The 27,091-nt window shown below is 36.5% G+C and overlaps 4 protein-coding genes and 1 pseudogene across 5 annotated transcripts in view; 3 read left to right on the top strand and 2 right to left on the bottom strand.

Moving 5' to 3' along the window:
- Positions 1–2,678, bottom strand: part of LOC107583153 (tRNA (adenine(58)-N(1))-methyltransferase, mitochondrial-like) — a 3,098-nt pseudogene extending 420 nt beyond the window's left edge.
- A 1,011-nt stretch (positions 2,679–3,689) lies between these two features.
- On the top strand, positions 3,690–13,965 carry LOC107583058 (WD repeat-containing protein 43-like). Its single transcript, XM_016269151.1, has 18 exons — positions 3,690–3,960; positions 4,957–5,091; positions 5,335–5,456; positions 5,557–5,677; positions 5,769–5,887; positions 9,849–9,951; positions 10,035–10,099; positions 10,191–10,353; positions 10,430–10,516; positions 11,013–11,138; positions 11,265–11,408; positions 11,582–11,668; positions 12,099–12,130; positions 12,215–12,278; positions 12,423–12,536; positions 12,624–12,693; positions 12,940–12,998; positions 13,077–13,965. The coding sequence occupies exons 1-18, from the start codon at positions 3,760–3,762 to the stop codon at positions 13,227–13,229; spliced, it is 1,965 nt and encodes a 654-aa protein (XP_016124637.1). The 5' UTR covers positions 3,690–3,759; the 3' UTR covers positions 13,230–13,965.
- An 855-nt stretch (positions 13,966–14,820) lies between these two features.
- On the top strand, positions 14,821–17,686 carry LOC107583143 (gap junction beta-4 protein-like). Its single transcript, XM_016269260.1, has 2 exons — positions 14,821–14,897; positions 15,711–17,686. Exon 2 carries the CDS (start codon positions 15,755–15,757, stop codon positions 16,550–16,552), a length of 798 nt encoding a protein of 265 aa, XP_016124746.1. The 5' UTR covers positions 14,821–14,897; positions 15,711–15,754; the 3' UTR covers positions 16,553–17,686.
- Positions 17,687–19,962: 2,276 nt separating this feature from the next.
- LOC107583132 (gap junction beta-3 protein-like) lies at positions 19,963–23,743 on the top strand. The gene is made up of 2 exons (XM_016269249.1): positions 19,963–20,254; positions 21,597–23,743. Exon 2 carries the CDS (start codon positions 21,690–21,692, stop codon positions 22,620–22,622), a length of 933 nt encoding a protein of 310 aa, XP_016124735.1. The 5' UTR covers positions 19,963–20,254; positions 21,597–21,689; the 3' UTR covers positions 22,623–23,743.
- A 1,027-nt stretch (positions 23,744–24,770) lies between these two features.
- Positions 24,771–27,091, bottom strand: part of LOC107583121 (hydroxymethylglutaryl-CoA lyase, mitochondrial-like) — a 5,969-nt gene continuing 3,648 nt past the window's right edge. For both annotated transcript variants that reach the window (XM_016269233.1, XM_016269242.1), the window contains exons 7-8: positions 26,566–26,691; positions 24,771–25,786 (exon numbers count right to left, since the gene is read on the bottom strand). In XM_016269233.1, the coding sequence (XP_016124719.1) occupies positions 25,685–25,786; positions 26,566–26,691 (228 nt within the window). In that variant the 3' untranslated portion in view covers positions 24,771–25,684. The remainder of the gene's footprint in view (positions 25,787–26,565; positions 26,692–27,091) is intronic.

Raw genomic sequence — 27,091 nt, 5'->3', positions numbered from 1 at the left:
TTTGGGGAGGGGGGGGGGGGGTGATGAATACTTTTATTCAACAAGGGTGCATTAAACTGATCAGAAGCCATAGTAAAAACATTTACAATGTTACAAAATATTTCTATTTCAGATAAATGCTGTTCTTTTGAACTTTTTATACATAAAAGAAAAAATCGTATCATGGTTTCCACAAAAATATTAAAAAATGTATATTTCCCATCATAGTAATAAATTACATTTTAAAATATATTAAAATAGAAAACTGATATTTTTGTAATTGCAATTGTAATAATATTTTGCAATATTGTTTTTACTTAATTTTTGATCAAATAAATGCAGCCTTGGTGAGCATAAGAGACTTCTGTCAAAAACATAAAAAACGTATCGACCCCACTTTAAAATGGTAGTGCATGTATATGGTTTACACTGATGTTTCGTATATGTACAGAACTTTGTATTACTTTGCTTGATAAACAGCACACACAGATCCAGGATGGAGGTGAGGAACCACAGCAGGTAAAGCCAAATGTGGATTAACCATATCCAGAGAAACCTGAAAGACAAAACGTCTTTCATACTGAGACAGCAAATGATTCTGATAATAATATACAATAACAAAAATATAAAACACATCACAAGGTGCAGCTCCTCACCGAGTTAAAACCTCGCCCCACCAGAAGAGCTCCGACAGATATGAGATCTCCATGGTGAAAGTGAACATTATCAGGCCATTCCTCTCCTCGCCGAAGACTCCATGAGGACCGCCAACGCTGGTAGTTTAATACAGCACATCTGTGATGGTCCTCTCTTATCTACACACTCAAAACACTTCCTTTATAACCCACTGATGACACAGACAGAGTGATTATTGCACTAGTATACCTGTAACAGTTTGAAAATACATACTTGTTCAGGACAATATCACCCATAACCTCATAATCACGTGACTCATTATATTGCTGTATATGAATACCAAGAAGACAGAGGAGGAATCACACACCTGCTCTGGACAGGAAGAGGCTCATAGCACCAGATCCAGAGCCTGATTCCAGAACACAATCTCCTTCGGTCACATCCATCATGGTCAACATCGCACTGGCGTCCTGCAGAGGAAAGAGATCCAAGAGAATCTTTAGTTTTCATTGCCATAATGTAACCATCAAGTAAAAAGTAATAACATTTTTTCCCAACACTTTAAATGCATGTACATTATATGAAATGTAACTACAATTTGATTTGATTTGATGCTCAAGTAACATTTCTTACTGTTATCACAGTTGAAAACAGTTGTGCTGCTTAATATTTTTGTGAAAACCATAATACCTTTTTTTTAGGATTCTTTGATTAATAGAAAGTAAAAAAAAAAAAAAAAAACAGCATTTATTTAACATATATTTTTGTAACAATTTAAAAGGCTTTTTAAAATAGATTTTAAATATATTTTCCAAGATATATTATTTTTATTTTTCAAGTTATTTTACAAATATCATGAATTATTAGTTCATAAACACATCAAAATATTTGGGTGAGTTTCCCACCACAAAACATTTTACAACCTGAACTAAACAAAAACAAACACCCAAATTAATTTAATAAAGAAAGTAAAAGCATGCTCATTATAGAAAAGGTGTGTTCAAGTGCATTTTTAATGGATTTTCAGTTACCGGATTTAATAAGCATCACCTGTGTGATAAGAGTGCAGCTATCAATGATTCATTAATGTGTAGATGAATGACTGCTGTTTTGTGATGTTTATTTCTTACTTTAGGGTATGCAATAGCAGGCCCTCTCTTCATGAAGAGAGTGAACTCATCAAGGCTGGGTCGGCGAATGACAATCAGGATTCCCATTGAAGTGTGTATGATGCTTCCAGCAGGACACCCCTCCATGTCATTATGAGCTATTAATCCCCAGTTACTATGGAGCTTCAGTCCCTCCTTTAGCTGGAACATCTTCCGAAACTCTAAACGTCTCTTTCGACAGAACTCTGCCAGCAGAGTCTCTCCAAAACATATTGGGCTTTCCCCAGGAACCCGCACACGTGATGTGGAGCAAAAGATCCTTGAGGTTGCTCTGTTGCTTCTTCTCGCTCCTTCCCCAGACTCTGGCTGTCCTGTTCCACCTCAGTGTTTCTAGTGTCCCGTAGATCCCAAACCTCTTGACTTAATCTGTCTTCAGGCAGAAGCTGACTGACCCTCTCCAGTGGGGACAGAGGTTGACGCCTTCCAAACACAGAAGCTCTTCGGGAGAACTGTGGGAAAGTGGACGCAGGAGCATCTGAACCACTCTCGCTCTGTCGGAATCATTTGGGCCAGTCCCAAAGTTTCTCAGACCACAGAGAAATGGTTTAATGCGAACCACATTATGTCTCTCCAAACATATGACACTGGCTTTGGCAAATTTACAAGTCATGATTGAAAGACCCAAATGTGGAGGAACTGTCATGGTTTTTAGCCTCCACAGAGAATGACTTGAAGGATGATGACACTTTGAGGGCTTTGTTCTTCTTACCACACAGTGAACAGAAAAAACACACAGCAGCTACTTGAGCAATTCTACACTAAACAGAATAGACATATTGGTAGAAACAAACAAATCATGCATTATATAGGCTAATTCACTACAAATTAGCTCTATTCAATAACCTTTGTAAAATACAAAGTCAAACAAATTGGTAGTAAATAGATCATTTCAAACGACCAGCCAAGTAATTCGATATATAGTTATTTTCTGGCTAGATACTAATTAAAGTGGCAAATTAACTTGAGTCCATTTTGTTAGAAGAAAAACAAGTGCAAGCATGATTCTCGCAGGGCGCCGCCATGATGGAAAGGACGTCACTGACAGATGCAGTACAGCCTGCTCACCAGTAGATGGTTTCTTTCTTCTTTTTATCATTACAGGCTTTTGTTATTTTCCTGATTCAACATTCCTTATAACACAGATCGTTAAAAGAAGAAAATATAACTATTTATGAGGCTTATATGATTAGTCTAGGACATCATTTCCTTATATAAAATAAAAAGTAATAATAATTAATTAAAAATAATTTTCAAAAATAAAAATTCTTAATTGTTCTCGCTTTTTGGTAATAAAGATGTTATTAGGGGTCAGAGTAATGAGGAAGTCTTGAAGCATCTTTATGGTGTGCAAAATAACTTAAACAAGGTCAAACAGACATTAACTTAAGTGTTTATAATATTCATTATGTGAAAGCCAGTGTTAAAACAACAACTGAAATTATTTTTAAATACACATGAAGAGAGAGAGATATATAAATATATATTAAAGCTTTAAATATACATAAAGATATACGACCCACAATGTCTTTCGAATAATTACAGATACAAAATAAATGTGCAGCCGTTTCCAGTAAATGTTACAGAATTAACATTTTGGTGAGTTTATGTATGTATTTATTTATTTGTAAGTTAAAGTTTTACACTGATAGTAGGTGCGTATAATGGCACTTTAAAGTGAAGTTTATACTATACTATACTTTATACTAAAACGTATTCACTTCAGATATGCATCTGATAAGAACTCCCAAAGATCATTTTCACTTTCAAATTCCACTAACAGGCTTAACTTACTAGATAACAAAACTCGACCATGAAACTTCCGCATCCCTCTGTGATTGGTTAATAACAATAATGGAACGCCCCTAGAACCCAGCGGGGCCAATTAACGTTGCCCCTGCGCCTGTGCAGCTGCGCATGCGCGCTATCCAATTTTCTCTCACACGTGTTTCGCGAGCAGACGGACGCACGCGGTAAGATGGCGGCGGACGGAGGCCGAGCTGCGCTACCCTGCGTCTTCAGCCCTAAATCACAGCAGTTCCTGGCTCTCTGCGCACAGGACGGGAGACTGCGCATCTGGAATACCGACAGCAAAACTCTACAACAGGAATACGTGCCTTCCGCGCACCTGAGCGCAGCCTGTACCTGTGTGACATGGGGACCGTGCCGAGCTGTTCAGGTAGCGTACAGTGTTCGGGGGATGCGGCCTGTTGTTACGCAGTGCATCATCATAGGGTTTTCGGGTCGCTTTAGCTCTGTATTTATCCTGAATGTGATCATAAATGTAAACACAGATTGTTTAGGAATATCTGTTTTGGGTGCTTTAGAGCTGCGCTCGCGGAGCGCGCTGCGCACATGTTGCGTGTGGCACATGTTCAGACACAGGCCGCGAGACCCGCAGATCCAACTCGAAATTCAACGTAAAACCTGTAGAAATCACTACACTGATGCCAAAAGTGCAGCTGCGTGCCCATTTAAGGGCTTGTAAACATAGTTATATTCATATGTTGGTTGTCTGTGGCTAATAACGTAGGTAGAATAAGTTGATGTGAGCTAAAGTGTTGATTAATCATGTCAACATGTCTGTGTTGGCATGATACAATTTGTTTTAAATAATTTTTTTAATAATCAGTGTTGTATTTAGATGTTCTAAAGAGACTTAACACACAGTCACATGGCTGTACAAAACTTACTCGTGAACTTTAACTTGTTGCTCTTTAATAGAGTGTTTATCAAATAATAAAAAAAATTCTGTCAGGTTATGTATTAATAACACGCAAAACGTCGCAAGCCGTTGATTCTGGATAGTGTTGGAGAAAGTTGGCCTTAAACAGCTTTGACAAGTAATTCTTCCATTGTTACTAGTAACATAGCAAATGTTTGACTTGGAATTCTCTTTTGTTTATGATTCCGATATCAAACATTCACTTGGCACTAGTATGTTTTCCAGTTGGTCTGGTACCTGTTCAAGATTTGCTGTTTATTAGCTGATAGTAGTAGGCCTACTTGTTGTATCTACGCAAATAGTTGTTATCTGTTCCAGTTTTCATAGCACAAACTGAAGGGAAACTAGTACGTATTTATTAGACTAACTGTTATTTTCCTGTAAGACTTAACTAAAAGGCAGCAGGACTTGTCTTATAATGTTACTTTTTTCTTTGTGTGTGTGCTTTAGGAGGTGCCACAGAGAAAAAGGAGGAAATGTGAGGCCGGTGTGGCCCCTGAGCTGTCAGATCTGTTGGCGCTGGGCACTGCTGCTGGGTCGGTCCTCATCTACAGTACAGTGAAGGGAGACCTGCATTGTACTCTGGTAGGAATACATCACCAACAGCTGGACCTTATGATATTTGACTGATGCAACTCAAATATTTAAGGGATTTTGCCTAGGTTTGGTGTAAAACAGTTTGCTTTTAAATGGCAAACAAACTGGCACACATTACCAAGTTGCTTCTATAGTTTTGTAATAACACAAGGGAGAAAAAAATGTCTTACTAAAAAACTTCTGATAATACAGGTGAAATTAGGAATGTTAATGATTGTCTTAAACTGTCAGGAGGGAGGTCACAGTGGACCAGTGAACAGCGTCCAGTGGCATCCAGAAGACTCGGTGTTATACAGCGGCTCAGATGACACACACATAGCCGAGTGGGACTTGCAGACAGGAAAAGTTCGTTGGTGAGTGTGTGCTGTTTGGCCAATATGGGTTTCTTCTTGCTTTATTCAACATGGTGAAGTTGTTTATCTGATTTACAAACATGACATGTTCTGTGTTTAGCAAATGGAAGGCAGACAGATCAGCTGTCAGCAGCCTGTGTATAAGTCCAGATGGAAAGCTGCTGCTCTCGGCGGGAATGACCATCAAGATGTGGAACCTGGAGACTAAGGAAGTGTACAGGGTGAGTCTGACCTCCATGTTTCTACTGTCAGCCTCAGATAAATGAAAACCGAAAAGTTACAGATTTAACAATGAGATGTCCAAATTTGTAGAAATTCACAGGTCACTCTACCATGGTAACGACTCTGTGCTTCGCCACAACACGACCCCCGGACAGTAATGGGATGTACTTCTTGTCAGGAGCAGCTCATGACAGGCTCTTGAGTGTGTGGTATGTTGTATTGTCTTTTTTCCTTAAGTTACTATAGCTTAAGTAAATAAATCCATAGTGATTATTTATGGTTTTGTACAGTTCAGTACTACAGTTTGTCCATTTTGAGATTATTAGGATCAATTCACAAGTTAACTGAAGTGTGTCTCCACTTTTTCAATTCCAAATTCTACTGACAGCTTTAATGAATAATTAACAGTTTGATTTATGCATTTTTTTTTTGTCAATATTGTGCAAAATATTTTCTTTTTAGCATGTTTGTGTAGAAACTCTTTGCTATTTATTGGCATTAAGTTGGCTAATGAATTTCTTTGAAATATTTTCATATTCAATTTGCAATTACACTTTTTCTTTAAATCATATTATGTTAATATTAAATAGGTTATGAATTTGTGAAATGTTTATTTATAACATGTTTATTTTATATATCGGGAAATCTATTATCTTAAAGTATATTTCAAATGCAGTCTTTGTGAGCATACAATTTATATACGTGTGTGTGACTTTCTTTTTCTTATATATTTTATTTAGTTTTTGTTAGGCATGGGCCGCTATGAGATTTTTACGGTATGATAACCTTAAGCAAAAATATCACGGTATCACAGTATTGTCATTACAGCTCTAAAATGTGTTATTTTTAAATGACTGGGTAAAAAAAAACAATGCTGAACACAATATATTTTGTTTTTGAGCAGCATACAGAATATTTGGAACAATAGAATGTTTCTTTTTTCTTTGATTTGTTTCCTAAAAAGAAGAAAAATAAAGACTGACATCTTTATTTAACCTAATTAAATTTTAGTTATATAATTATATATACATATAATTTATATAATTTCATATCATTTAGTTATATAATTTCATATACATAATTTAATAACCCAATTTGAAGCAAAAATGGAATGTTCTGACTAGCTTTGTGAAATTATACTACATGCCTGAAAGCAAACAGCAGGAGCTCTGAATGAGATGCAGATTCACTCTCTGACAGCAGGAGGCGCTTCTGGAACACCAGACACAGCGTTTCCTTGGTTACCGCTGTAAACAAAGCAGCGCTGCGCTGAAACACTGCTTTAATATGAACTAGACAGAGATGAAAAGGAAATACCACATAAACTTTTCTGAAGTCAGTCAGTTCCCCTCAGAAACACATTCATATAAACCCCCAAGTCAATATTGAGGATTTTCTTCAAATAGTTTGTGCATCATGAACCGTGAATGATCTGCCTGCTACAGTATTTTTCTCTGTTCGTCCGTCGTCAGCGTCTCTGGCCTGTGTTAGTGGGCATTTACAGACTTCATATTTTCACATAAATGACATTTTGATTGCATTGCAACGCAATTTGTGCAAGTCCAGAACAGAGACGAGTTGCAATAAGACAAAAAACGGCCGGTTGCTGATCGCGTAAGTTCCAGGGGCAGCTCCTTAAGTTCGGCCATCCTACACACACGTGACTGACCGCTCACTCGCACCAACAGGAGGAGGAGGGTCGTGTTACTCTTTACACTGCACTCAACCTGAGGGATTCCTACACTTTCAGTCTTTGAGGAGACATGAAAAACAGCGCATACCGCAGGAACGGTATAACGGAAAATATTAGTGGTTTTGAAACAGTGAAATATTCAAATCGTGGTATACCTTGAAACCTGAAATCTGCTCATGCTTAGTTTTTGTATTATATATTCATTTAGTTTTCCTTTTCCCTCACCTAATATGTTGAACTCGGTTTGGCATTTATTTTTTAATTGTAGAACAGATTTAGGACAGCATGGTTCGTAAATTTTAAAACCAAGGTTGCATTATTTGTTCAAAAATAGAGTAAATATTGTGGAAAATTACTTCAATTTAAAATATTTTTACTCTTTGAATATATTTTAAAATGTATACATTTCTTTGTATTATGTTTTTAGTTTTTATATTAATTCATTTAGTTTTCCTTTTCCCTCACCTAATGTTTTACTCTGTTTAGCATTTCAGGGCTCCAGAGTGTGACGCATTTTTTGACCAAAAATATTAATTTGCGAGTGAAATTATTGCTGAGATCGTCACTGGCGACTATATAAATTGACATGACTTTCAAATTTGCATGTTATGCCTTTTTCCTGCTTGTTTTTCGATCACGTCTTTTATGTTGACATAATACACTGAGAAGATGCTTTTGTAGTTTCAGTAATCAGTTTATTTGTAATGAACACACTAAAGGGATTTTTACATTTGATTATTTGTTTTTCTTACTTGAATGCTTTTGTTTAGATGTGAAATGAAAAAGGCAATGCACTATTTGTTTTGTTTTCTTATATTTGTTCTACTGTTGTTTTTTTGCGCATCTGTTCTTATTTATAATAACAAAGATTAAAAAAAGCTATATTGTGATTATTAATAATTATTATTAAGAAAATAACTGGAGAAAAAGATGCAATGTTGCAGGTGATTTTGCTTTGGAACCTTCAGAAAACGTTTACTCGATTTTTCTCAAAATTGACTTTGCTGACTCTATTGACATCAAATAGGTGTAGCTCAGCCATTTTTTATCCTATTCCAACAAATCATACATAATTTTGAAGGTCTTGAAATGTGAAAATAACTAATTTTTGAGAAATTACTCGTTGTGACTAATTTTGCCAGCACAGTCGCATTTAGTTACCACTTTAAGTGAACCTTAGCTCCCAGGACATCTAAAAGATGGATTAAAATGCTGATAAAGACAAAAAAAGATGAGACATAAATGCATGACCGTATTACTGAAATGTTAATGTGTTAAATAAATAAAACACGTTTATTCTGTGGCACTGAAAAAATTATTTGCCGTCTAATTTTGTTTCTCAATGGCTCCTTAAGTGTTTTTGTTTTTTTGTCTGGAGCCCTGCATTTATTTATTTTTTATTTGTGAAACAAGACAGCATGGTTCGTGAGTTAAAGGGGTCATATGATGCTTTTTTAAAGATCATTATTTTGTGTATTTGGTGTAACAGAATATGTTGACATGCTTTAATGTTCAAAAACACATTATTTTTCAAATACTGTATATTATTGTAGGTCCTCTATGCCCCGCCTCTCTCAAACGCTTCGTTTTCTACAAAGTCCCTCCGTCCGACAAGCGCAGTCTGCTCTGATTGGCCAGCTGACCCAGTGCATTGTGATTGGCCGAACACCGCAAGCACTCGTCGGAAATGTAACGCCCCTTACCATAATCGCGAGCTTCATCTTTCAAAATAAATGTAAAGACAGAACCCGAAAGGGGAACAGAGTCGCGTGACGGACACAGTGATGAAGCTTGTGTGTGTTTTCAGTACACAAGCCACGGTTAAGACCGCTGACTCCACTGTGATGTGACCCTCTCTCTCTCACACACACGATGCGCAAAACTCCGCATTTGAACAGTTAATAGCAAATGCTTAAACTAATAACAAACCGGTAGCTGATTCAGAAGCGCCAGATTGTCATAGCAAAGTCAGAATTACCTCCTCTCCTAGGTTCACGAAACGGTCGTCCATAAAATGCATTGCTGTTCTGTTGTAAGTAATCTTAAAGATTCCTAAATGCATCTACTTTCGGAAGGCCAAATAAAGTGCTTTTGCTTTCGCCTAGAAACACACAGCGTCTCCCTGACATGGCTGCTTCAACACTAACTGCGGTTACTGAAACCACGCCGCCTTTATTTGTGTGAACGTTTGGGCGGCATTATGCTAATATTCCCACATAGTGACCTAGATATGTGGGGGCGTGTTAGAACGAGCCGTTTTAGGGGGGAGTCTTAACTTTGATAAAGAATATCTCTTTGGTTTTGAGACTTTAGTCTTTGCAACTTCAGGGATCTTATCTATGCACAATCAGCTTGTAACACTCCAAAAAGAAAGGAAAACTTGAAATCGCATCATATGACCCCCTTTTTAAAAAGAAGTCCATAGAAATCTGAGGCTTGATAAACCGATCTTGTTCTGTTCCCTCTGTGCTCATCAGGCAGGTACGGTCCGATGGCAAAGACAAGAACTCTGTGGTGTCTTTTACTCTGACAGATGAGCCCCAACACATAGACCTTCAGACATCCAACTGCAAAGATGAGGTCAGGATTTATTGTGCTTTTGCGGTAATTACCAGTCATTTTGGTTTATGGAGATCTGACACCTGTCTGTGTGTGTTTCTCAGCCTGTGAGGTTAGCAGTGGTGTGTAAGGACGGTCAACTTCATCTCTTTGAGCACTTTCTCAATGGGTGAGTTTGTCCATCTTGTATTTATCAGTGAGAGTAGGTAAATTCTTTAAAACAGTTCAGTGAATCTCATGTTTATATTTTTCTCCCACAGGCCGTGTAAGAAGCCGCTGTCTCCAGTGTGTTCCCTGCAGGTGTCCACTATGAAGGGAGACTCACCTATGCCTGTGCCTCTGCTCGCAGCAGCTCTGTGTGCCGACAGACAGAACCTGATGCTGGCGTACGGACATCACCTGCAGCCCGTCATGGAGAAAACTGTTAAGTACAGCAAAAACCTTGTTTACTGGGTTATTCAATTGGTCAATGATACTGACATGCTGTTTCCTCCCACAGCCTTTTGACACATCAGAAAGACACATATGCTTAGTCAGAGATGTACATGGCACTCTTTCTCTCTCTGTAGACACGGCTGTCTCCAAGGTAAGAGCCCATCTGCTATTAATATATAATTGACCTTTTTGATTTATTGAATATTAGGCATTTGACATTCAATTTCAAGCAGCATCTATTAAAAACAGCTTATTTCTGATTTTGTATAATTATTACATTTGCAGTTTATTGACCTAACTGATTGTGTGACTACCTAGGATATTTGTCCTTTCTACACTTATGTCACACTGTAGGACAATTTAGGTTAACAGAAAAAAGTGAAATATGTAGAAGAAATGGTGACCAGTTGCAGCATCTAAAATATACACTTTATTTGAAACATTATATAATAATTTTGTAAATCTTACTGAACCCAAACTTTTGAGAAGTAGTGCATATTTATAAAAAAAAAAAAAAAGTAAACCTTGAATCTTGATGTTAAAAATAACATATTACTTGTCAACTACCCATTTCCTCTGTAACTGGTACGCTTCTAGTTCAGAATGGTTTATGGAATCACTGCATTAATTTGAACATCATCTTCTAGGTGAAGACACCAGTTGTTAATAAACAGAGCAAGGTTTTAGTACCAGGACTTCCGGGACACAAGGCACCAATCAAATTAACTCCCAATGAAGCAGAGAAGAGGAAGAAAGAGGACAGTACCACAGAGGTAAGACTCAACACTTCCAAACTGAGATCATTCAATTTGTGTAAAATCATGCATTTTCCCCGCAAGAATTAAATTAATGAATTTCTTCAATCTAAAACATGAAAAATCCTCTCCATCTTATTGCAGATGTCTATCGAGGAGCGGTTGGAGAAGATTGAGTTGAGTGTTGGAGGGAGGGATGCTGGTAAAGGCACGTCCTCTCTGCAGACGGACAGTTTTGCCGTACTGCTTGTGCAGGGACTGGAGAGCAAAGACCAGCGGATCCTTACCGTAAGTTACACACTCCTCTTGCTACAAAATTCATATACATCTAATTGTAACTATCTGAAATATGATCACTCGGATGTTTAAGATTTGAACTATGCAAAGTGTAAAGTGAATGATATTTAGTGTTTGTTTATGCACGTTGTTTGTTCTCATTGTAATTTGATTCATTCTGACAGAAAATATTTCAAACCAAAAAAGAGATGTTGATAAAGAACACTGTTGCCCGGTTACCACCTCAGGCTGTCCTGCCATTGCTGGAAGAGGTATTTTGACATTGTAAAATATGTATTATGAATTATATATATATATATATATATATATATATATATATTAGCATTCAAAGTTCAGGGTCAGTGAGTTTATTTTTATTTTTTTTTTTTTTTGAACAAATAAGTAAAAAAGTAAAACTTATATTTAACACGTATGCATTAACTTGACCAAAAGTGACTGTAAAGACATTATAATGTCAGTAGTATTTCTGATTCAAATAAATCCAGTTCTTTGAACCGTGTTTTACATTTTTACTTTTTTTTTTTATGTTTTCATTGAATAAATGCAGACTTGGTGAGCTTAAGGGATGTCTTTCAAAACTAGTTAAAAAAAAATCTTACCAACCCCAAACTTTTGAACGGTATTTTTTTATTTTAATTGAAATAATATTAAAATTTTTTAAATATTTTATGGTTTCTGTAGCTGTCCAGTAGACTGCAGGGACATCCATTCGCGTAAGTAATTTTCACTTCCGTTGGTTTTTACTTTTAATGTTTTAATCTTTAAATGTTGTAACATGATTGTTTTTGTCTGTGCAGGGCTCTGCTCATAGTTCAGTGGTTTAAGGCTGTACTTACACAACACACATCATACTTGTCTTCGGTAGGTCTGTGTGCATCTAAATGTCACACAAATGCGCATAATCCAGATCTTAATGTTGTGACAATGCATCTTTAGTCTTGTTTCCACAGTACATCATATTTTTTAGGGTTCCTCATCTGGTCTGTTCGTCTTATTTCCCCACAGCTGCCGGATCTAGTGTCTCAGTTGGGCTCCATCTACCATATGATAGAGAGCAGGGTGAAGTTATATCAGCAGCTCACCCGACTCCATGGCAAATTGTACCTGCTCATGACACAGGTGAGCTGCTCAAACACAAGCAACCAGAAATAGGTCAATCACTGCTTTGATTTTTCGGTGTGCTCATTTCCATTTTCTTTCTACTAGGTGGCGACAAACCACAGCGCTAAAAATGTTGGTAATATTTCTCACAAAGCAAAGTTGGTTTATGAAGAAGGTAAAGAACGGTCTTTATTTTTTAATTTTTTAGTAGTTTGTTTTTGCAGCAAAATACACAAATGTAATTAACTAAAGACCCATTGAGTAGTTTTTGTTCTGTATGTAAACTATTTATCTTTTCTAACCTTTATTTCCTTTTAAATGTTTATTTATTTACCTATTTTTCAACTGATTCTCAATTTCCTGATTGTCTTAAATGCTGACATGGCAAAAATAAATGGATAAATTCTTCATTTTTCTACAGAGTCTTCAGATGAGGATGAAGGCTCAAGAGATGAAGGGCGTCCTGAGGATGACTCGGATGTAAGAGATGCTCTCAATTCTTGTTGTTTATGCAATGTACCGTTACGGGATTGTTCTTATGTTGATTTGACTTTTCAGAACTGGGAGGAGGATGAGGCAGCAATGGAATTGACAGAAGACAAAAAGAACCACAAAGATGAGGAGGACAATGAAGAGGACGATATGAATGATGAATCAAAAGCAAATGGTGATTCAGATCTGGACCCTGAAAATGAGAGCGAGGAAGAATAACCACCAATCAGGCCGCAGGATTCAAAAAAGGACCTTTACATTTATATGTTATTTCATTTTACGTTTCATTTTGCTGAATTTTATTGTAACAAAACAAGTTTTATGTTTTATAGAATAACCTTTGCGGCCTGGACTTGTGGTTGTCTTTCTCAGAACGGTCATAAGGGTGTGTGAGCCTTGACCCAGACTGACAGCTCCTCGTGCGGAGTGCTCACACATGCTTGAGGCCCATTCGAGTCACTTTTCCTTTGACTTGAAACTGCCTCTGTTTTGTTGACCAGCTACTATAGGATTCTGTGGGATTGATTCCCAAACCAAATCCCCCTCCATCCCTCTGCTCAGTTGCATCCTTAATCGCGCATCTGACGTCCCCGTGGTCTGAACATCTGACAATTATCATGATTATGCCCATCAGCACTGTCCTCTGATCACATCTTTTAATATATGTTGTCATTATTCTTTCGCAGTCATTTCTCATGTTTGAATTCCGTGTCCTGTGTGTGATTTGCAGATTAAGGTATTTTTTACACCCTCTGCAGTCATGACCCGGTTCTCGGTCTTGAGAACAGAAAATGTGAACCTCTCCCAGTACAACATAAATCTTAAAAACGGTCCCAGAGGCGTGTATGTTTAATTATACAGTGGTTGCGGTGAGCGTCAACCAAAACTTTTCATGCAAACAATATATCGGCAACTGTTGTACAGTTTAAGTGAAATAAATACCATTTTGTTCTCATCTCTTGTATGGATTCATACTTTTTTTCTTTTTCTTTTTTGCTGGTGCTAAATATCAGCATTTTGGAAAATGTCACAATAGTTCTCAGTGGTTAGTGGTGTAGTATAAATGCAAACCTGCCACAGCAAACAAGAAAAATCTGTGTTGGCTGAATACAGTTAGTAGCTTATTCAGTTAAATACTAAAAATCATAAATCGCAGCAGTTTATTTAATTGATTTTTTTTAAAGGTATCTAAAGAAGGTATTTAATGTATTTAAGTACATTAGTAAAATACCTGTAAAAAATATATGCAGAAAACTTAATACGTATAGTGCCCTATTTTTGTGGATTTATTTTTTTAGGTCATATGAGCATTTTTAGGTAACATATTTGCAAATAGTTGAAATTGTCCAACTGAACTATAATGTAATAGAAAGATTATTCAATGTTGAGGTTTTACCCTTTTCACTTATGATGACTTTCCCAACCATGAAAGTTAATTTTTTTTAAACTGTTCTAGAGCTAGCGATCACAATTTGGATACCACAGAAAACCGATTTCTTGCTCTAGAAAAGTAATGACAAAAAAAATAGTGAAGTTATGGTTGGCACTGGAAACTGGTGCTTGTAAGTGCAATCTCTGTAGAGTAATTTTATAAATGCTTAACCAGAGTTTGTGTAAATAAAATGGTAAATGGGTCAATGATTAATTTTATTAAATCGGCACAACTGATTTACACTGTTCAGCGTAAAGCTGCATAGCTGCTCGTCCTGTGCTCTCCTCCAGGTGGCGTCAAAGCGTCTATTATGCGCTTCTCCAGTAGGTGGCGTCGATGTGAACATTTCATCACACGTGCCAGTTGTGTTTAACGCCCGCAGTTCGTCCGACTGCTACAAACAACACAATCACGGCGTTCCGACTGCACTGTAGGCAACTGCGAATTCTCAGACTGTAAGTAAACACTAAATAATCTTCAGTTTGTTTGTTTGACTAATGCGTTTGGTATAAATATATAGATTATGTTTCATCAGCACTTTTCATAAGTTGTTTTTTGAACTAGTCAAAATCTATTATAGATGGGTTTGTGAACAGAGTAGTAGACAGTTTAAAATGTTCGGAGTTTGTACAAAATACGCATTGTTATAATAACCGTCTAAATATTTTATTAGGTTTAACATCATTCCTAAAATGTTGAAATAGATTTTTCTACCAGAACTAACACTTGCCTGAATATTGAATACTTTAACACGGGGGTCTTTTTTATGTTTGATTCTAAATTTTACTTAATATTTGTCTTGTTTATATATATTATATATATATCTAATTATTGTTTGTTCATAACTACGTTTATTATATAAAAATATAAAATATGTAAAGTTACGTGAACTTTAACAACAGTGAAAGTTCAGCCAAATGCTTCATTATGCCTCCCTCATTGAAATGTATCAAGTAAAATTAGCCTATGTGTATTTGAATCTGTATATCACCATTTTTAAAGAGCGTTGTACATAAAGTATGTAAATATTAATAAGGCACTGCATGTTATAAACTTGACTTAAAAAATGTAACACTCAATTTTGCACATTATATAACGGGAGTCCCTTCTCCATCTTTCTAAAAGGTTAAAGACCCCCCTGCTTTAATAAAACTTTAAATCATCACAGAAAGTGTGTAGTTTAACTTTGTAACTGAAACCAGACAAGTGAATTTTTATGTAATGGCAACTTTCTTTTGTCTCTCTCTCTCTGCTCCCCTCCCTTTCAGGTGAGAGCTATTCAGGTGAGATAACCTGAGCGCTCACGGGTGCCATGAATTGGGCTTTTCTTCAGGGTCTCTTGAGTGGGGTCAACAAGTACTCCACCGTTTTCGGCCGTGTCTGGCTGTCCGTAGTCTTCCTTTTTAGGGTCATGGTCTTCGTCGTAGCTGCGGAGAAGGTATGGGGTGACGAACAGAAAGACTTTGCATGTAACACAGCTCAGCCTGGCTGCCATAACGTTTGCTACGACCACTTCTTCCCGGTGTCCCACATACGTCTGTGGGCGCTGCAGCTCATCTTCGTCACCTGTCCGTCGTTCCTCGTGGTGCTGCACGTGGCCTACCGTGAGGAACGTGAGCGGAAGCACCGCCTGAAATACGGCGAGGGCTGTCAGCGGTTGTATGCCAACACTGGAAAGAAGCGCGGTGGTCTTTGGTGGACGTACGTCCTCTCGCTGGTTTTTAAGATGGGAGTGGACGTGACCTTTGTGTATCTCCTGTATCACATCTATGAGGGCTATGACTTCCCCACTCTGGTGAAGTGTTCTGAGTCTCCTTGCCCCAATGTGGTTGATTGCTTCATCTCTCGGCCCACAGAGAAGCGGATCTTCACCATCTTCATGGTGGTGACAAGTCTGGTGTGCATCCTGCTCTCCCTTTGTGAAATCCTCTACCTGGTGGGAAAACGCTGCTTTGAGTGTATCCACAGGATGCAGGGATCACGGCAGATAAACAAGGCAAGGTCCATCGCCAACATGAGGAGTTCAAATGCTCATTTAGATTCAAACAGCAAGAAACTGGCAAGCAAAGATCAGCTAGTGCCAGCATACAGTTTGGTCATCTCATCCTAAAAAAACATGAGCTTGGAAAAAACTTCCACTCAAAGTGGGACCTAGAGAGATGGAAAATATTCTTCATGTTCACCACGATGTGAACTCAAGCATGACCAACTCAGTGTACGGTTGGCAGTAAAGGAAGCCGCTTGAATGCTTACCCTATATCCACTGGATCTTTTGCTGGAAAGTTGTGACCTGATAAACAACATTGTATTTTTGAAAAGCTTATGGGGTCAAAATGCCAACATTCAGGATGACAGCCTTTAGTTTGACTAAAGCAAGTCACTGCAGGGTTTTGGGTGTGGTGTGGCTTCTGTTAGGCTAAGCTCCAGAATACCAACACCAATGGGCACTTTAAACACCAAATACAATACAGATGGTATAAGCCCAGAAAAGGACAATAATTACTATTAATTACAAAGTACATATTTGTCAGTTTTTCAACTGACACTAACAAGCAAAATGTGACTGCAAATTATGTTAAATCAGTCTTTGCTTCACATATTTTTATAGTTATAAATTTTTTTCAGAAGAAACCAAAAATAGTATAATTCATTGATAGAAGAATCTATTATCTATAGAAGCCTGTTTTTATTTCAGAGTAATTGTGACTTCATATCTCACCAAAAATGAAAGATCTGTCATCATTTACTCATCCTCGTGTCGTTTCAAACCTGTAGAACTTTCTTTTCATATTTTGAATAATGTTTTAACAGTTTTTGTCCACACAGTGACATGTCAATGGGGTGCAAAACAACATTGAACACTAATTACTTTCATGGTATGGACAATATATTAATAATAATAAATGATGACCGAATTTTCATTTCCGGGTAAATTGTCCCTTTAAATCTCACAGTTGTGGCTTTATATCTTGTAATTGCAACATTATATATCTTGCAGTGTGACTTTATATGTTATGTGGCTTTATTTCTTGTTGAACTGTTAAACTTTATCTGACAATTAATTTTTATTTTTTACTCTAAGGTGGAAACAGGCTTCCATAGCTGGAAATACTTTACTTTAATTTTATATCACATACAGAGTCTTCCCAAATCCATTATTTTGTAAACCTGCATGGCCACCTTAATTAAAACATTTTTTGTTTGTTTACAGATTTGTACAAAACAGTTTGTACTGTATTTTTTTTATTATTACTATTCAATATTTTGTCATTATTTTTGTTTTGTATATTAGCTGGTGTGTGTGTGTGTGTATGCTAATGTGTGCTTAAACTGTGGTGCTCCAATCTAATGTCTTCCAAGAATTTGCAGTATTTAAAATATCAATAATTTATTGATAAATGTTCAACACTGCCAGATGAGCAAATTCAAATAAGGTTGTTTTGCCTGAGTGTGTGTATGAGAGTTTTTCTTTCAGTGATAAACATATCCAGAAAAGTAAACATCCTCTGAGGTTAGAAATCCTCTGTTTGTATGCTAACCTTTCTGAATTCTTAGAGTTGTTTACATTTTGAGATACATTAAAATCTGCTTTTTATTTTCTTACTATCTGCTGCTCATTTAAATCAGCGATGTTTGATGAAATCAGGATGCATGTGAAAACTGTCTAAAAGATTTGATTTGACGTTTGAAACTGGTTAATCTGCATGTGATTGTGCTGTAGAGCAAGAAAATGGCAAGAATGAAAATAACAGAGATAAACATCATGTGCTGTGTCGGCACAACATTTTTATTTCATTCACACCGAGTTTGAAAATCGCAAGATAAAATGAGAAAACTTTTTCAAGGAAAATAAAATTAATTAGGCTAATTATACACACAATAATTTTACATAAATTCTCTCAATGTTGGGGCATTTGGGCAATTCTGTCTATACATTTTTAGATGCCTGTTGCACTGCAGAATAACAAATCACTTTAAGGAATCCTTGGGCTGTTATGTAACTAGATTGTATTTCAGGTGTATTCCGTTTACACCGTTCACTCTTGATTCTTTTCAGTACATTAAAGCTCCCCAAGACAACAAAAACATCCCTCCCTGTTTTGTGACCAATGATTTGGTCTGTCTCTCTCTGTTTCTTGATATCTCTATAACCTCTGTACAGTGAAAGGATAGAGTAGATGTATTTAATTCATGTTGAAGCAGGTTTCGTAAGCCACATCTACATTCTTAGGGTGTGGAAACCGATCCGACGAGTCCTTTTCCTTTTTCAATGCAAAAAAACATTCCACTCCCTGTTCATAATGCTTGTGCTTCCTCTTTTCATCATCGTAAACGCCGCTTTAATCCATAAATATCAACATTTGCAATTGCTAACTACACATACATATGAACTGTTTTTGTTGTTAAAAATCTGTTACAGAAGTTAAAATTTAGTATGCAAATTCAATCAAGGTTAACCATTCCCCCAAATAAACAAGTATAAACCAGCTGAAAAACTTTACAACAGAACTGCTCGATCTGGTTCAGTGTTTCTTCTGTAGTGTTTTATAATGTTTCCTCTTGCACAAACAAGTTCAGACAGAACACATGGCCTGAATAACTCAAAGCAGGCATGAGTTCCTTTAAGACTTTGAAAACACACTGAGGGGAAGACTGGCAATCCTCATGACAAAATTATAAAACTACAGCTCTTTTAATGCTTTACTCAGAGAATGAATCATCATCATTGTGCAGAGGTTTTAGCGCTGAGTCAGAGGGCTTCACATGTGCGATTGACAAGAATTTCTCAAGCTTTGATGAAAAACAACCACAGAGACATTTCCTGTGGAAAACTCTAGGGATCAAACCGGCAGTCTTTTGTATTACCAGCACAAATCCTTCACCATTAGGCTCCCACCACTAATGAAAACTGTTTCTCATTCTATAAGCAGAATCAAGCTGAGATAAATTCATATCCAAACCAAAGAGCCCTCAAAAAGCATTTCCTGCATCCCAGACCTAATCCAAGAGTTACTTGGAACACATTAACTTTAATTACCCAAAATAATTAGTAGGCTACCCGGATTCTCAGCATGATGCTAAAAAGGTGCCTGACAAAATATTTATAGTAGCCTAGCCTCCAGAGATCCACCACACAACAAGTTTCTAAGCAACAAAAACTCAAAAAATATCTCTAAAGCTGTTTGTTTCTCTCTCTTTTATCTCTAAAGCTGTTGTTCAGGATGAGGTGTGGTCCTTTACGTGACTATGGAGAGCAGACTTTCATGGACAAGTTTGAACTCGGAGAAGCCGCCTGCAGACGTTGGCAACACCACAAACCACTAACACGCAGTGTGTACTTGACAGAACTGTCCAAACAAAGGGAGTCTTATTTATTGTACAATAAGATGGAAAATGTTGCTTGGCTGCACAGGCAAGGGTTTACTATTTGTTCCATAAAACACAATGCAGTACCATAATATTAACAGTATACTAAAAAAAACTTTTTATGGAGTCATATTACAGTAATTTTAGTTACAGTATAACACTGTAACTTCATAAACAGAACAATCCTGTTTTCAACACTGGACATTTAAAACAGTACACCAAAAAGCATGATGATTTTGAGAACAAATAAAATACAAATATGTATTTAATTATCATGCTATCTTTACAGTAAGAGGTTTATAGCAAAGCTGTGTCCTCTAGTTTGGATACTGGACTCCACCCTCACTGAGGCTGTTACCAAACCAGATCCACAGGGAAGCCAAGCAGAGGTCTTCAGAGAAGAGTTTAACGGCCGCTGAATTACAAGAGAAAAGATACATCCAAAGTAAGTAATAAGCTTTGTTTTTGTGCAAGTTTAGAAGCGATTCACATTGTTCAAATGACAAGCAACTCGTCAGCATTTGCGCTACAAAAATGTTTTCATTATAACATCCTTGTTTCCGTTCACTTACCCTGACCTGTCATTTCTACTAGATCGAATCGATTTTATTGATCACTAATTAAAGGGAAAGTGGCTGAACTGTTTAATTAGCTTACGTTTAAGATTGTAGTCTGCTGATTTTTATTTTTAATGTGAAATCTATTTAGACTATTTTATGCGCTGTTTTAATATGGTAGCCTACATTATTACAAATATTCCAGCGTTTACAAAAGGAGAAAAAAAATGAAATATTTTATAATTATTTTATAGATTTTGAGTGCTGGAGAAAAACTTAAGTGCGATTGACGATTAAAAAGGAAAATCGCTGATAACAATAGCCTAACAAAGAAACTAAGGACACAAAGTAGCGAGAAAGAGAGCTGCACTGGTTTAACTTCGATTAGTTTACACAAAACAGTAGAACTGACTAGATTCAACACATGTGAATGTAGCTACTTAAAATATCATCAAATGTTAAAGAGCTGATGGCACGCGTGGTCTTTGTAAGCTTACATCCATTCGGTTGAGGAAGACATTATATGGGGGATGTTTATTAAAGGAAAAACTATAAAACTGTTATAAAAATATAAATATAGATAGAGCAATGATTTTTTGCCTTTTCTGATAGTGATGAATGGTGTGATGGCCTATCGTGCATGAAACATTTTATGATTTGAACACCGTTATAAAACATTTAAAGGGATAGTTCACACACACACACACACACACACAATTAAAATTCAGTCATCATTTACTCACCTTCATGTCCATTCAACCCTGTTTGATTTGTTATGGATATTAAGTTCCAAAATAAAAAAATGCATCATGAATGCATCATACGATCCATACGACTTGTGCACTAGTCTTCTGAAGTCATACAATAGCATTCTGTGAATATCAGACTGAAAATTAAGTCATTATTCACTTTAATCCTCACCTCAAGTGATCTGCTAATTGCTGTGATCAGATCATTGAGTCAGTGAGTTGAATTCAAGAAGCAAATCAGTTTAATGAATGAATGAATCATTCAGGACCTCTTTCCCAAAATCACTATAATCCATTCATTATATGGATAAGAGTGGCCTAGTTATTCTTTTTTTAAAAATGACCTTTTCAGTGTGTTGGAATAACATGAGGGTGAGAAAATGGTTGAACTATCCCACCATCTTGCTTTTAAATACAATAAGTTGTTTTGAATGAGTTCACTCTTGATTTTTTTTTCTTCTTGATTTTTTTCCATCTTCAGGTTGCTGTATTCTTTATCAGAGATATTCAGTGTCAAAGAGGATCAGAGGACACATTCAGAGAAGAGAAGTTTGAGTAGGCCTTGCTCTGAGCCATGGACTGGAAGACTTTTCAAGCCCTGCTCAGTGGGGTGAATAAATACTCCACTGCATTTAGCCGGATCTGGCTCTCAGTGGTTTTTGTGTTCAGGGTGATGGTTTACGTTGTGGCAGCTGAGAGAGTTTGGGGTGATGAGCAGAAAGACTTTGACTGCAACACCAAGCAGCCGGGCTGTGCAAATGTCTGCTATGACCACTTCTTCCCCATTTCCCACATCCGACTGTGGGCCCTGCAGCTCATCTTTGTCACCTGTCCATCGCTGATGGTGGTCATGCACGTGAAGTACCGCGATGAGCGCGAACGCAAGTACCGCGAGAAGCACGGTGAAAAAGCCAAGCTCTATGACAACACGGGGAGGAAGCACGGTGGACTGTGGTGGACATACTTGATAAGCCTTTTTGTCAAGACTGGCATCGAGATCACTTTCCTGTACATCCTCCATCACATTTATGACAGTTTCTACCTGCCAAGGCTGGTGAAGTGTGATGTCCAGCCATGTCCCAATGTTGTGGACTGTTACATTGGTCGACCTACAGAGAAAAGAGTCTTCACCTACTTCATGGTTGGAGCTTCAGCTCTTTGCATAGTGCTCAGTGTCTGTGAGATCATCTACCTGATCTCCAAACGCGTCATTCGATGTGTCAACAAGATGAAGAGGCACCACAGAAGCAGCACACCACTTAATGGACGATACCGAGACGAGGACAGCAACTGCACCCTTCCTATGCATGAATTGGACAGCAAACCCGAGTTTAAATTGGAGTCTAAAACAGATTTTAAGTCTGACTACAAACCTGGGTCTAAACCACAGTTTAAATCTGAACTCAAGCCAACATTTAAGCCAGCGTACAGATCGAGTGTCGACATGAGAGCTTCTGCTCCAAATCTCTCAGTACCCATGTACAAGATACAGTCTGATATACTTTGAAGAACATTTGTTTTTCTCCAAGTATTCACAAAGTCATATTTAGGTATAAAACAAGCTTTGAATGTCTGGACAGTCTCAAAGTCTTTCATTGTCCATCAAGACCTATGAAATTTGGCAGAAGTTTCATGAAATTCTATATGCCAGATTCAGAAACTTTTGCCTTGGAAACAGTAGGGATTAAGTGGCCTGCTTAGTGGGGCAGTGGAAATGATCCAAGATTGTGATATCACTGGTCCCTGGGTTCAAACCTGGAGTCTTATGATTACCAGCCTAGTTCCTTCAGGCTTCAACTCCAGCTCAAATGACTGCATAACCGCCATGATCCTAAGAATCAATGGGGACCGAATGCATTCCTTTTCTTCTGATTCCTTTCTTAAAACGATCAAAGGTGAAAACCCACGAAAAAGCTGAAGAATCATCAAATAACCAAAAAGGCTTTCATGGAGAACACACCCTGCATACAAAACCCACCTCCACCTTCACACGCACACAAAAAGATAGGAGGAAGAGTGAGGTTCTATTGTGTGTTAAAAGACGTAATGAAAATGCCTCATGGGTGTCATTGTTTACGGTGTCTCATTTCTCAATGTCCTGGTATTTGTTACAAAGATCGGAAATTTTATAGTTGAAGCTGTTCCAACTATCACCGTTTCGTAGAGATCATAGTGGTGGTTTATATGCAAACACACCTGAACTCAAATTCATATGCTGGAAAAATGAGAGGTATATATTAAATATCACAGTTTCCATAAGATGGACAATCAGGGAAAGTTTTTCTTCCATTATTTGTTGTAACTTTACTGTAGACTCATCTGATCTACACTTGGCAAGCATTTGTAAGAGTCTGACTTTGTTCAGACTTGCTGTTATGATTGTGTTACATATTTTAGCTGAGATTTTTCATGAAGCTGCACACCCTGCCTTTGTATCAAAAGCTGAATCAACGCACTGACATATTACCTTATGAATTTTTTTCAGGATGTTTTTATAAAATTGCCATAATGGAGTTCTTCATTTGTATGACAGGTATTGTAAATGAGGATGCTTTTAAAGTTTATTGATTTTGATACTCTATAAATAAAGTACAAAAACAGCCATTTTATCACATTTTGAAGAGATTATTTTGGTGTGAAAAAGTAATAGCTTAAATCATGAACAGACAAAGAAGAAACAATCAAAGAGGAAACAGATTTAAGGAAGTGGATAAACAACTTCAATTAACTTTGACAGAACATGGAACATGAAAACCATTATTTATTATCCTTTGTCAGAACTTATTGTAATACTGATCAATTTACACTGATCTATTTCAAATCTTTGCACAACTATTCAAATGTTTGCAGTCACTAAGATTTGTAATACTTTTATTTGGCAAGAACGCATTAAATTGATCAAAAGTGACAGTAAAGCCTTTTATATTGCTACAAAAAATAATTCAAATAAATGCTTTTTGAGCTTTCTATTCATCAAAAATTAAAATATTTAACATGGTTTGCAAAAAACACTAAACTGTGATAAGAAATGTTTCCTGAGCTTCAAATCAGCAACGGCTTTCCAAACAGTTCACTGTGGAATTTTGAATGGATCAAAATCTCTGAAATGTATCGTAATGCCTACTCAAAGTATAGCTTATTTGTTCATAAAGAGATATTAATATATAAACTTTTTATAAAATTGTTCTTCAAAATAAGCAAATATGTACATGCACAGCCTTGCATTAACAGAACATTACTTCCTGATCAAAGTACAAAAGCTATTATTCACTTCTAAATAACTTTTTTTTTTAGTCATGCATGAGTTTTTAAAACGCATTGAGGGTATACGCGTATGATGTCAAACATAATACGTAAAACTTGTTGATCCAGTTAATCGGCCTTCAACAGATAACAGAAGTACTTCTTGTAACTGAAATTGTTACTTTCCTCTTGGTCAGAAGGATCCAGTTTTACCTTTGTTACTGTTATGAAAAGTTCAAATGTCAGCATAACCGGTAAAAGTAAACCTGAAAGAGAAGTTTGGCATACTGCATAAGAACACCATAATTCACATTTCTCATTATCTTGTCTTTAATGATTAAAATTAATAATCTCTTATTAAATAAAAAGTGTGAAAGTAATAATCTCTTATTAAATAAAAAAAAAACTCTGAAGCAAAAAATAAAATAAAAATAATAATTCAACAATGTCAGTTATTAATGTCAACACAAAGAGAAACAAATATAAGTTGTTGTAACCCACAAGACATGTCTCAACAATAAATTAAAGGAAATTAAAAGGGATTTTCCTTAGCACAGAGAAAGCACTCAAATTATTCATGTTTTTTCCTGATAAGAAACAAAATCAGTAAGTAGTCATAATGGTGCATTATTTTGGTATCTGAAGTTCCGTGAAATCTTTTCATTATAATGGGTTTGTTATGAAAACCAGTTTAGTAATGTATTTGTCTGGTAAAGACAGATATTTCCGTCTCAAAATGAGTCAAAGCACACACCAACACAAGTATGGGGATATCAGATATAAAACCATTTGTGACGTCTCATTCTATGATACATTAGCAAAGAAATATACTAATCAAGATTAGTAATGTGATGCAGTCTAACTAGCAAGACCTTTGCATCTAGATATGATTCATAATATTCTGCAAAGTCAAATTCTGTCCCGTTCTGGCATTTATTGCCTTTAGGCAACAAACGATCTTGCTTCAGCACTATGTAAATATTTAATTAATTCATTAGAAATATACATATACACTGCAGTTTTCAAATGCTGCCTGTCATCAGAAATCAAGGCACTAGAGAACAGTTTGGGTCCGTCTGGTTGTGAATATTGGGTGATACGAGCTCACAAGCACCCATTTCATCACTAGCTTCATTCATACATTCACAGTAGAGAACGGATGCGCTCATCCCCAATGTCCAGCTCCACTGTATTTAGAGATATTTATTTCAAAGATACTATAAATTAAGAGATTTCACTGCATACTAAGGGGTAACGTATAGTGACCTCCAAAAGAGTAATGCCATCATACCAGGGACTATAATCACTATAAAGAGAAAGAAGACTTCAGAGCTTGCAGGAGGCCTGAGCTACTTTTGAATTTGTCCTTCTGTTGAGTGAATGACAGATGTATGAGCCAGCGGCCAACAGTTTGGGCAGGTCCACTCCCTGAAACAAAAAAACTACAGCTTAAATGTGTGGTATAACTTTTTTTTATTATTATTATGTAGTTTTATACCCAGAGGTCCAGTGATGTTTTTGTGACATACATTAAAAAAAATTTTTTTAAGTATAATTATTATTTTATGACCATTTTCTGATCCCACAAGTGAATAATGACTTTAAAGCTGCAGGAAAATGATCAAGACGCATTGATTGACTGAAATTAGTCCCCTAATTTTTAGGTTTTCCTACACTAAAATGATTAATAAAATTAGAACGAGGAGGCAGAACAGTTTATGTTTAATAAATATTAATCTTTTTTTTTTCTGAAGTTGGTCATTATCGTTGGCCTTTATGGAATACATATATTACCATTCAAAAGGTAAGAAAGATTTTTAAAAAGAAATTATACTTTTATTCAGCAATTCAATTAATCAAAAGTGACAGTAAAGACATTCATAAAACGATTTCTTTCCTTACATAAGAATTGTGTTTCAAATAAATGCTGTTCTTTTGAACTTTCTATTCATTAAAGAATCCTGAAAAAAATGTATCACTGTTTCCACGAAAAGATTAAGCAAGCCCAACTGTTTTCAACATTGATGATAATACAACATTTTTCATGATTTCGTGTGTGACGCCCCATAGTAAATCAAGTTGTTTTAGGTTGGACTGGTGAGATTATGCATTTACAGATCAGAATTTTCTAAAAGAATCCAGACTGTTGTTAAATCAGACTGAGAGAATAAGATGTAAATGTGACACAGACACAGTCCTGGACTTACAGTATGGATTCCCAGTCCATGCAGCATATAGACCACATCTTCAGTTGCAACATTCCCAGAAGCCCCCTGGGCATAAGGGCAGCCGCCCAGCCCTGCAACGGATGAGTCCACAACACTTACGCCATTCTAGAAAAGAACACATGAAACAAAGGTGTGCTGTATTTTAGGGCTGTCAAAATGACTGAAAAACTAAATTCGAATTTTCTACTTAAATATAATCAAAATTCGAATTATATTCGAATTTAAAAGGCATAATTTCAGTTAGGGGGAAAAAAGCTTTTGGCTTCTCTCCTGAGGCCACAAGAGGGCGCATCGAGCAAAATATTATGCACGTTTCTTCAAAGCATAATAAAATAACACGACTATCTTTGAAAAAAAAAAAAAGGTGCATAATGTTTAAAATAATGTTTATAAACCATATATAAAGTTGCTTAAACGATTAGAAGAAGAAAAACAGCACCATGCATGTATGTATAGTTTAATACAAATGACCGAAAACCAATCACAAAGAGTAGGCTACTTTCTT

The sequence above is a fragment of the Sinocyclocheilus grahami genome, unplaced genomic scaffold, assembly GCF_001515645.1.
Source record: "Sinocyclocheilus grahami isolate Dianchi unplaced genomic scaffold, SAMN03320097.WGS_v1.1 scaffold4.1, whole genome shotgun sequence".
NCBI lineage: Eukaryota > Metazoa > Chordata > Actinopteri > Cypriniformes > Cyprinidae > Sinocyclocheilus > Sinocyclocheilus grahami.
Note: the sequence above shows the minus strand (reverse complement) of the source record. Positions and strands in the feature narration are given on the sequence as shown.

Bases quoted from the DNA above. Each gene is read 5' to 3' on its own strand.
- LOC107583058 (XM_016269151.1), top strand. From the start codon at position 3,760: ATGGCGGCGGACGGAGGCCGAGCTGCGCTACCCTGCGTCTTCAGCCCT. The intron at 5,888-9,848 runs GTATGTTGTATT...TGTGCTCATCAG, and splicing joins GACAGGCTCTTGAGTGTGTG to GCAGGTACGGTCCGATGGCA. The intron at 11,139-11,264 runs GTAAGACTCAAC...ATCTTATTGCAG, and splicing joins AAGAGGACAGTACCACAGAG to ATGTCTATCGAGGAGCGGTT.
- LOC107583132 (XM_016269249.1), top strand. From the start codon at position 21,690: ATGGACTGGAAGACTTTTCAAGCCCTGCTCAGTGGGGTGAATAAATAC.
- LOC107583143 (XM_016269260.1), top strand. From the start codon at position 15,755: ATGAATTGGGCTTTTCTTCAGGGTCTCTTGAGTGGGGTCAACAAGTAC.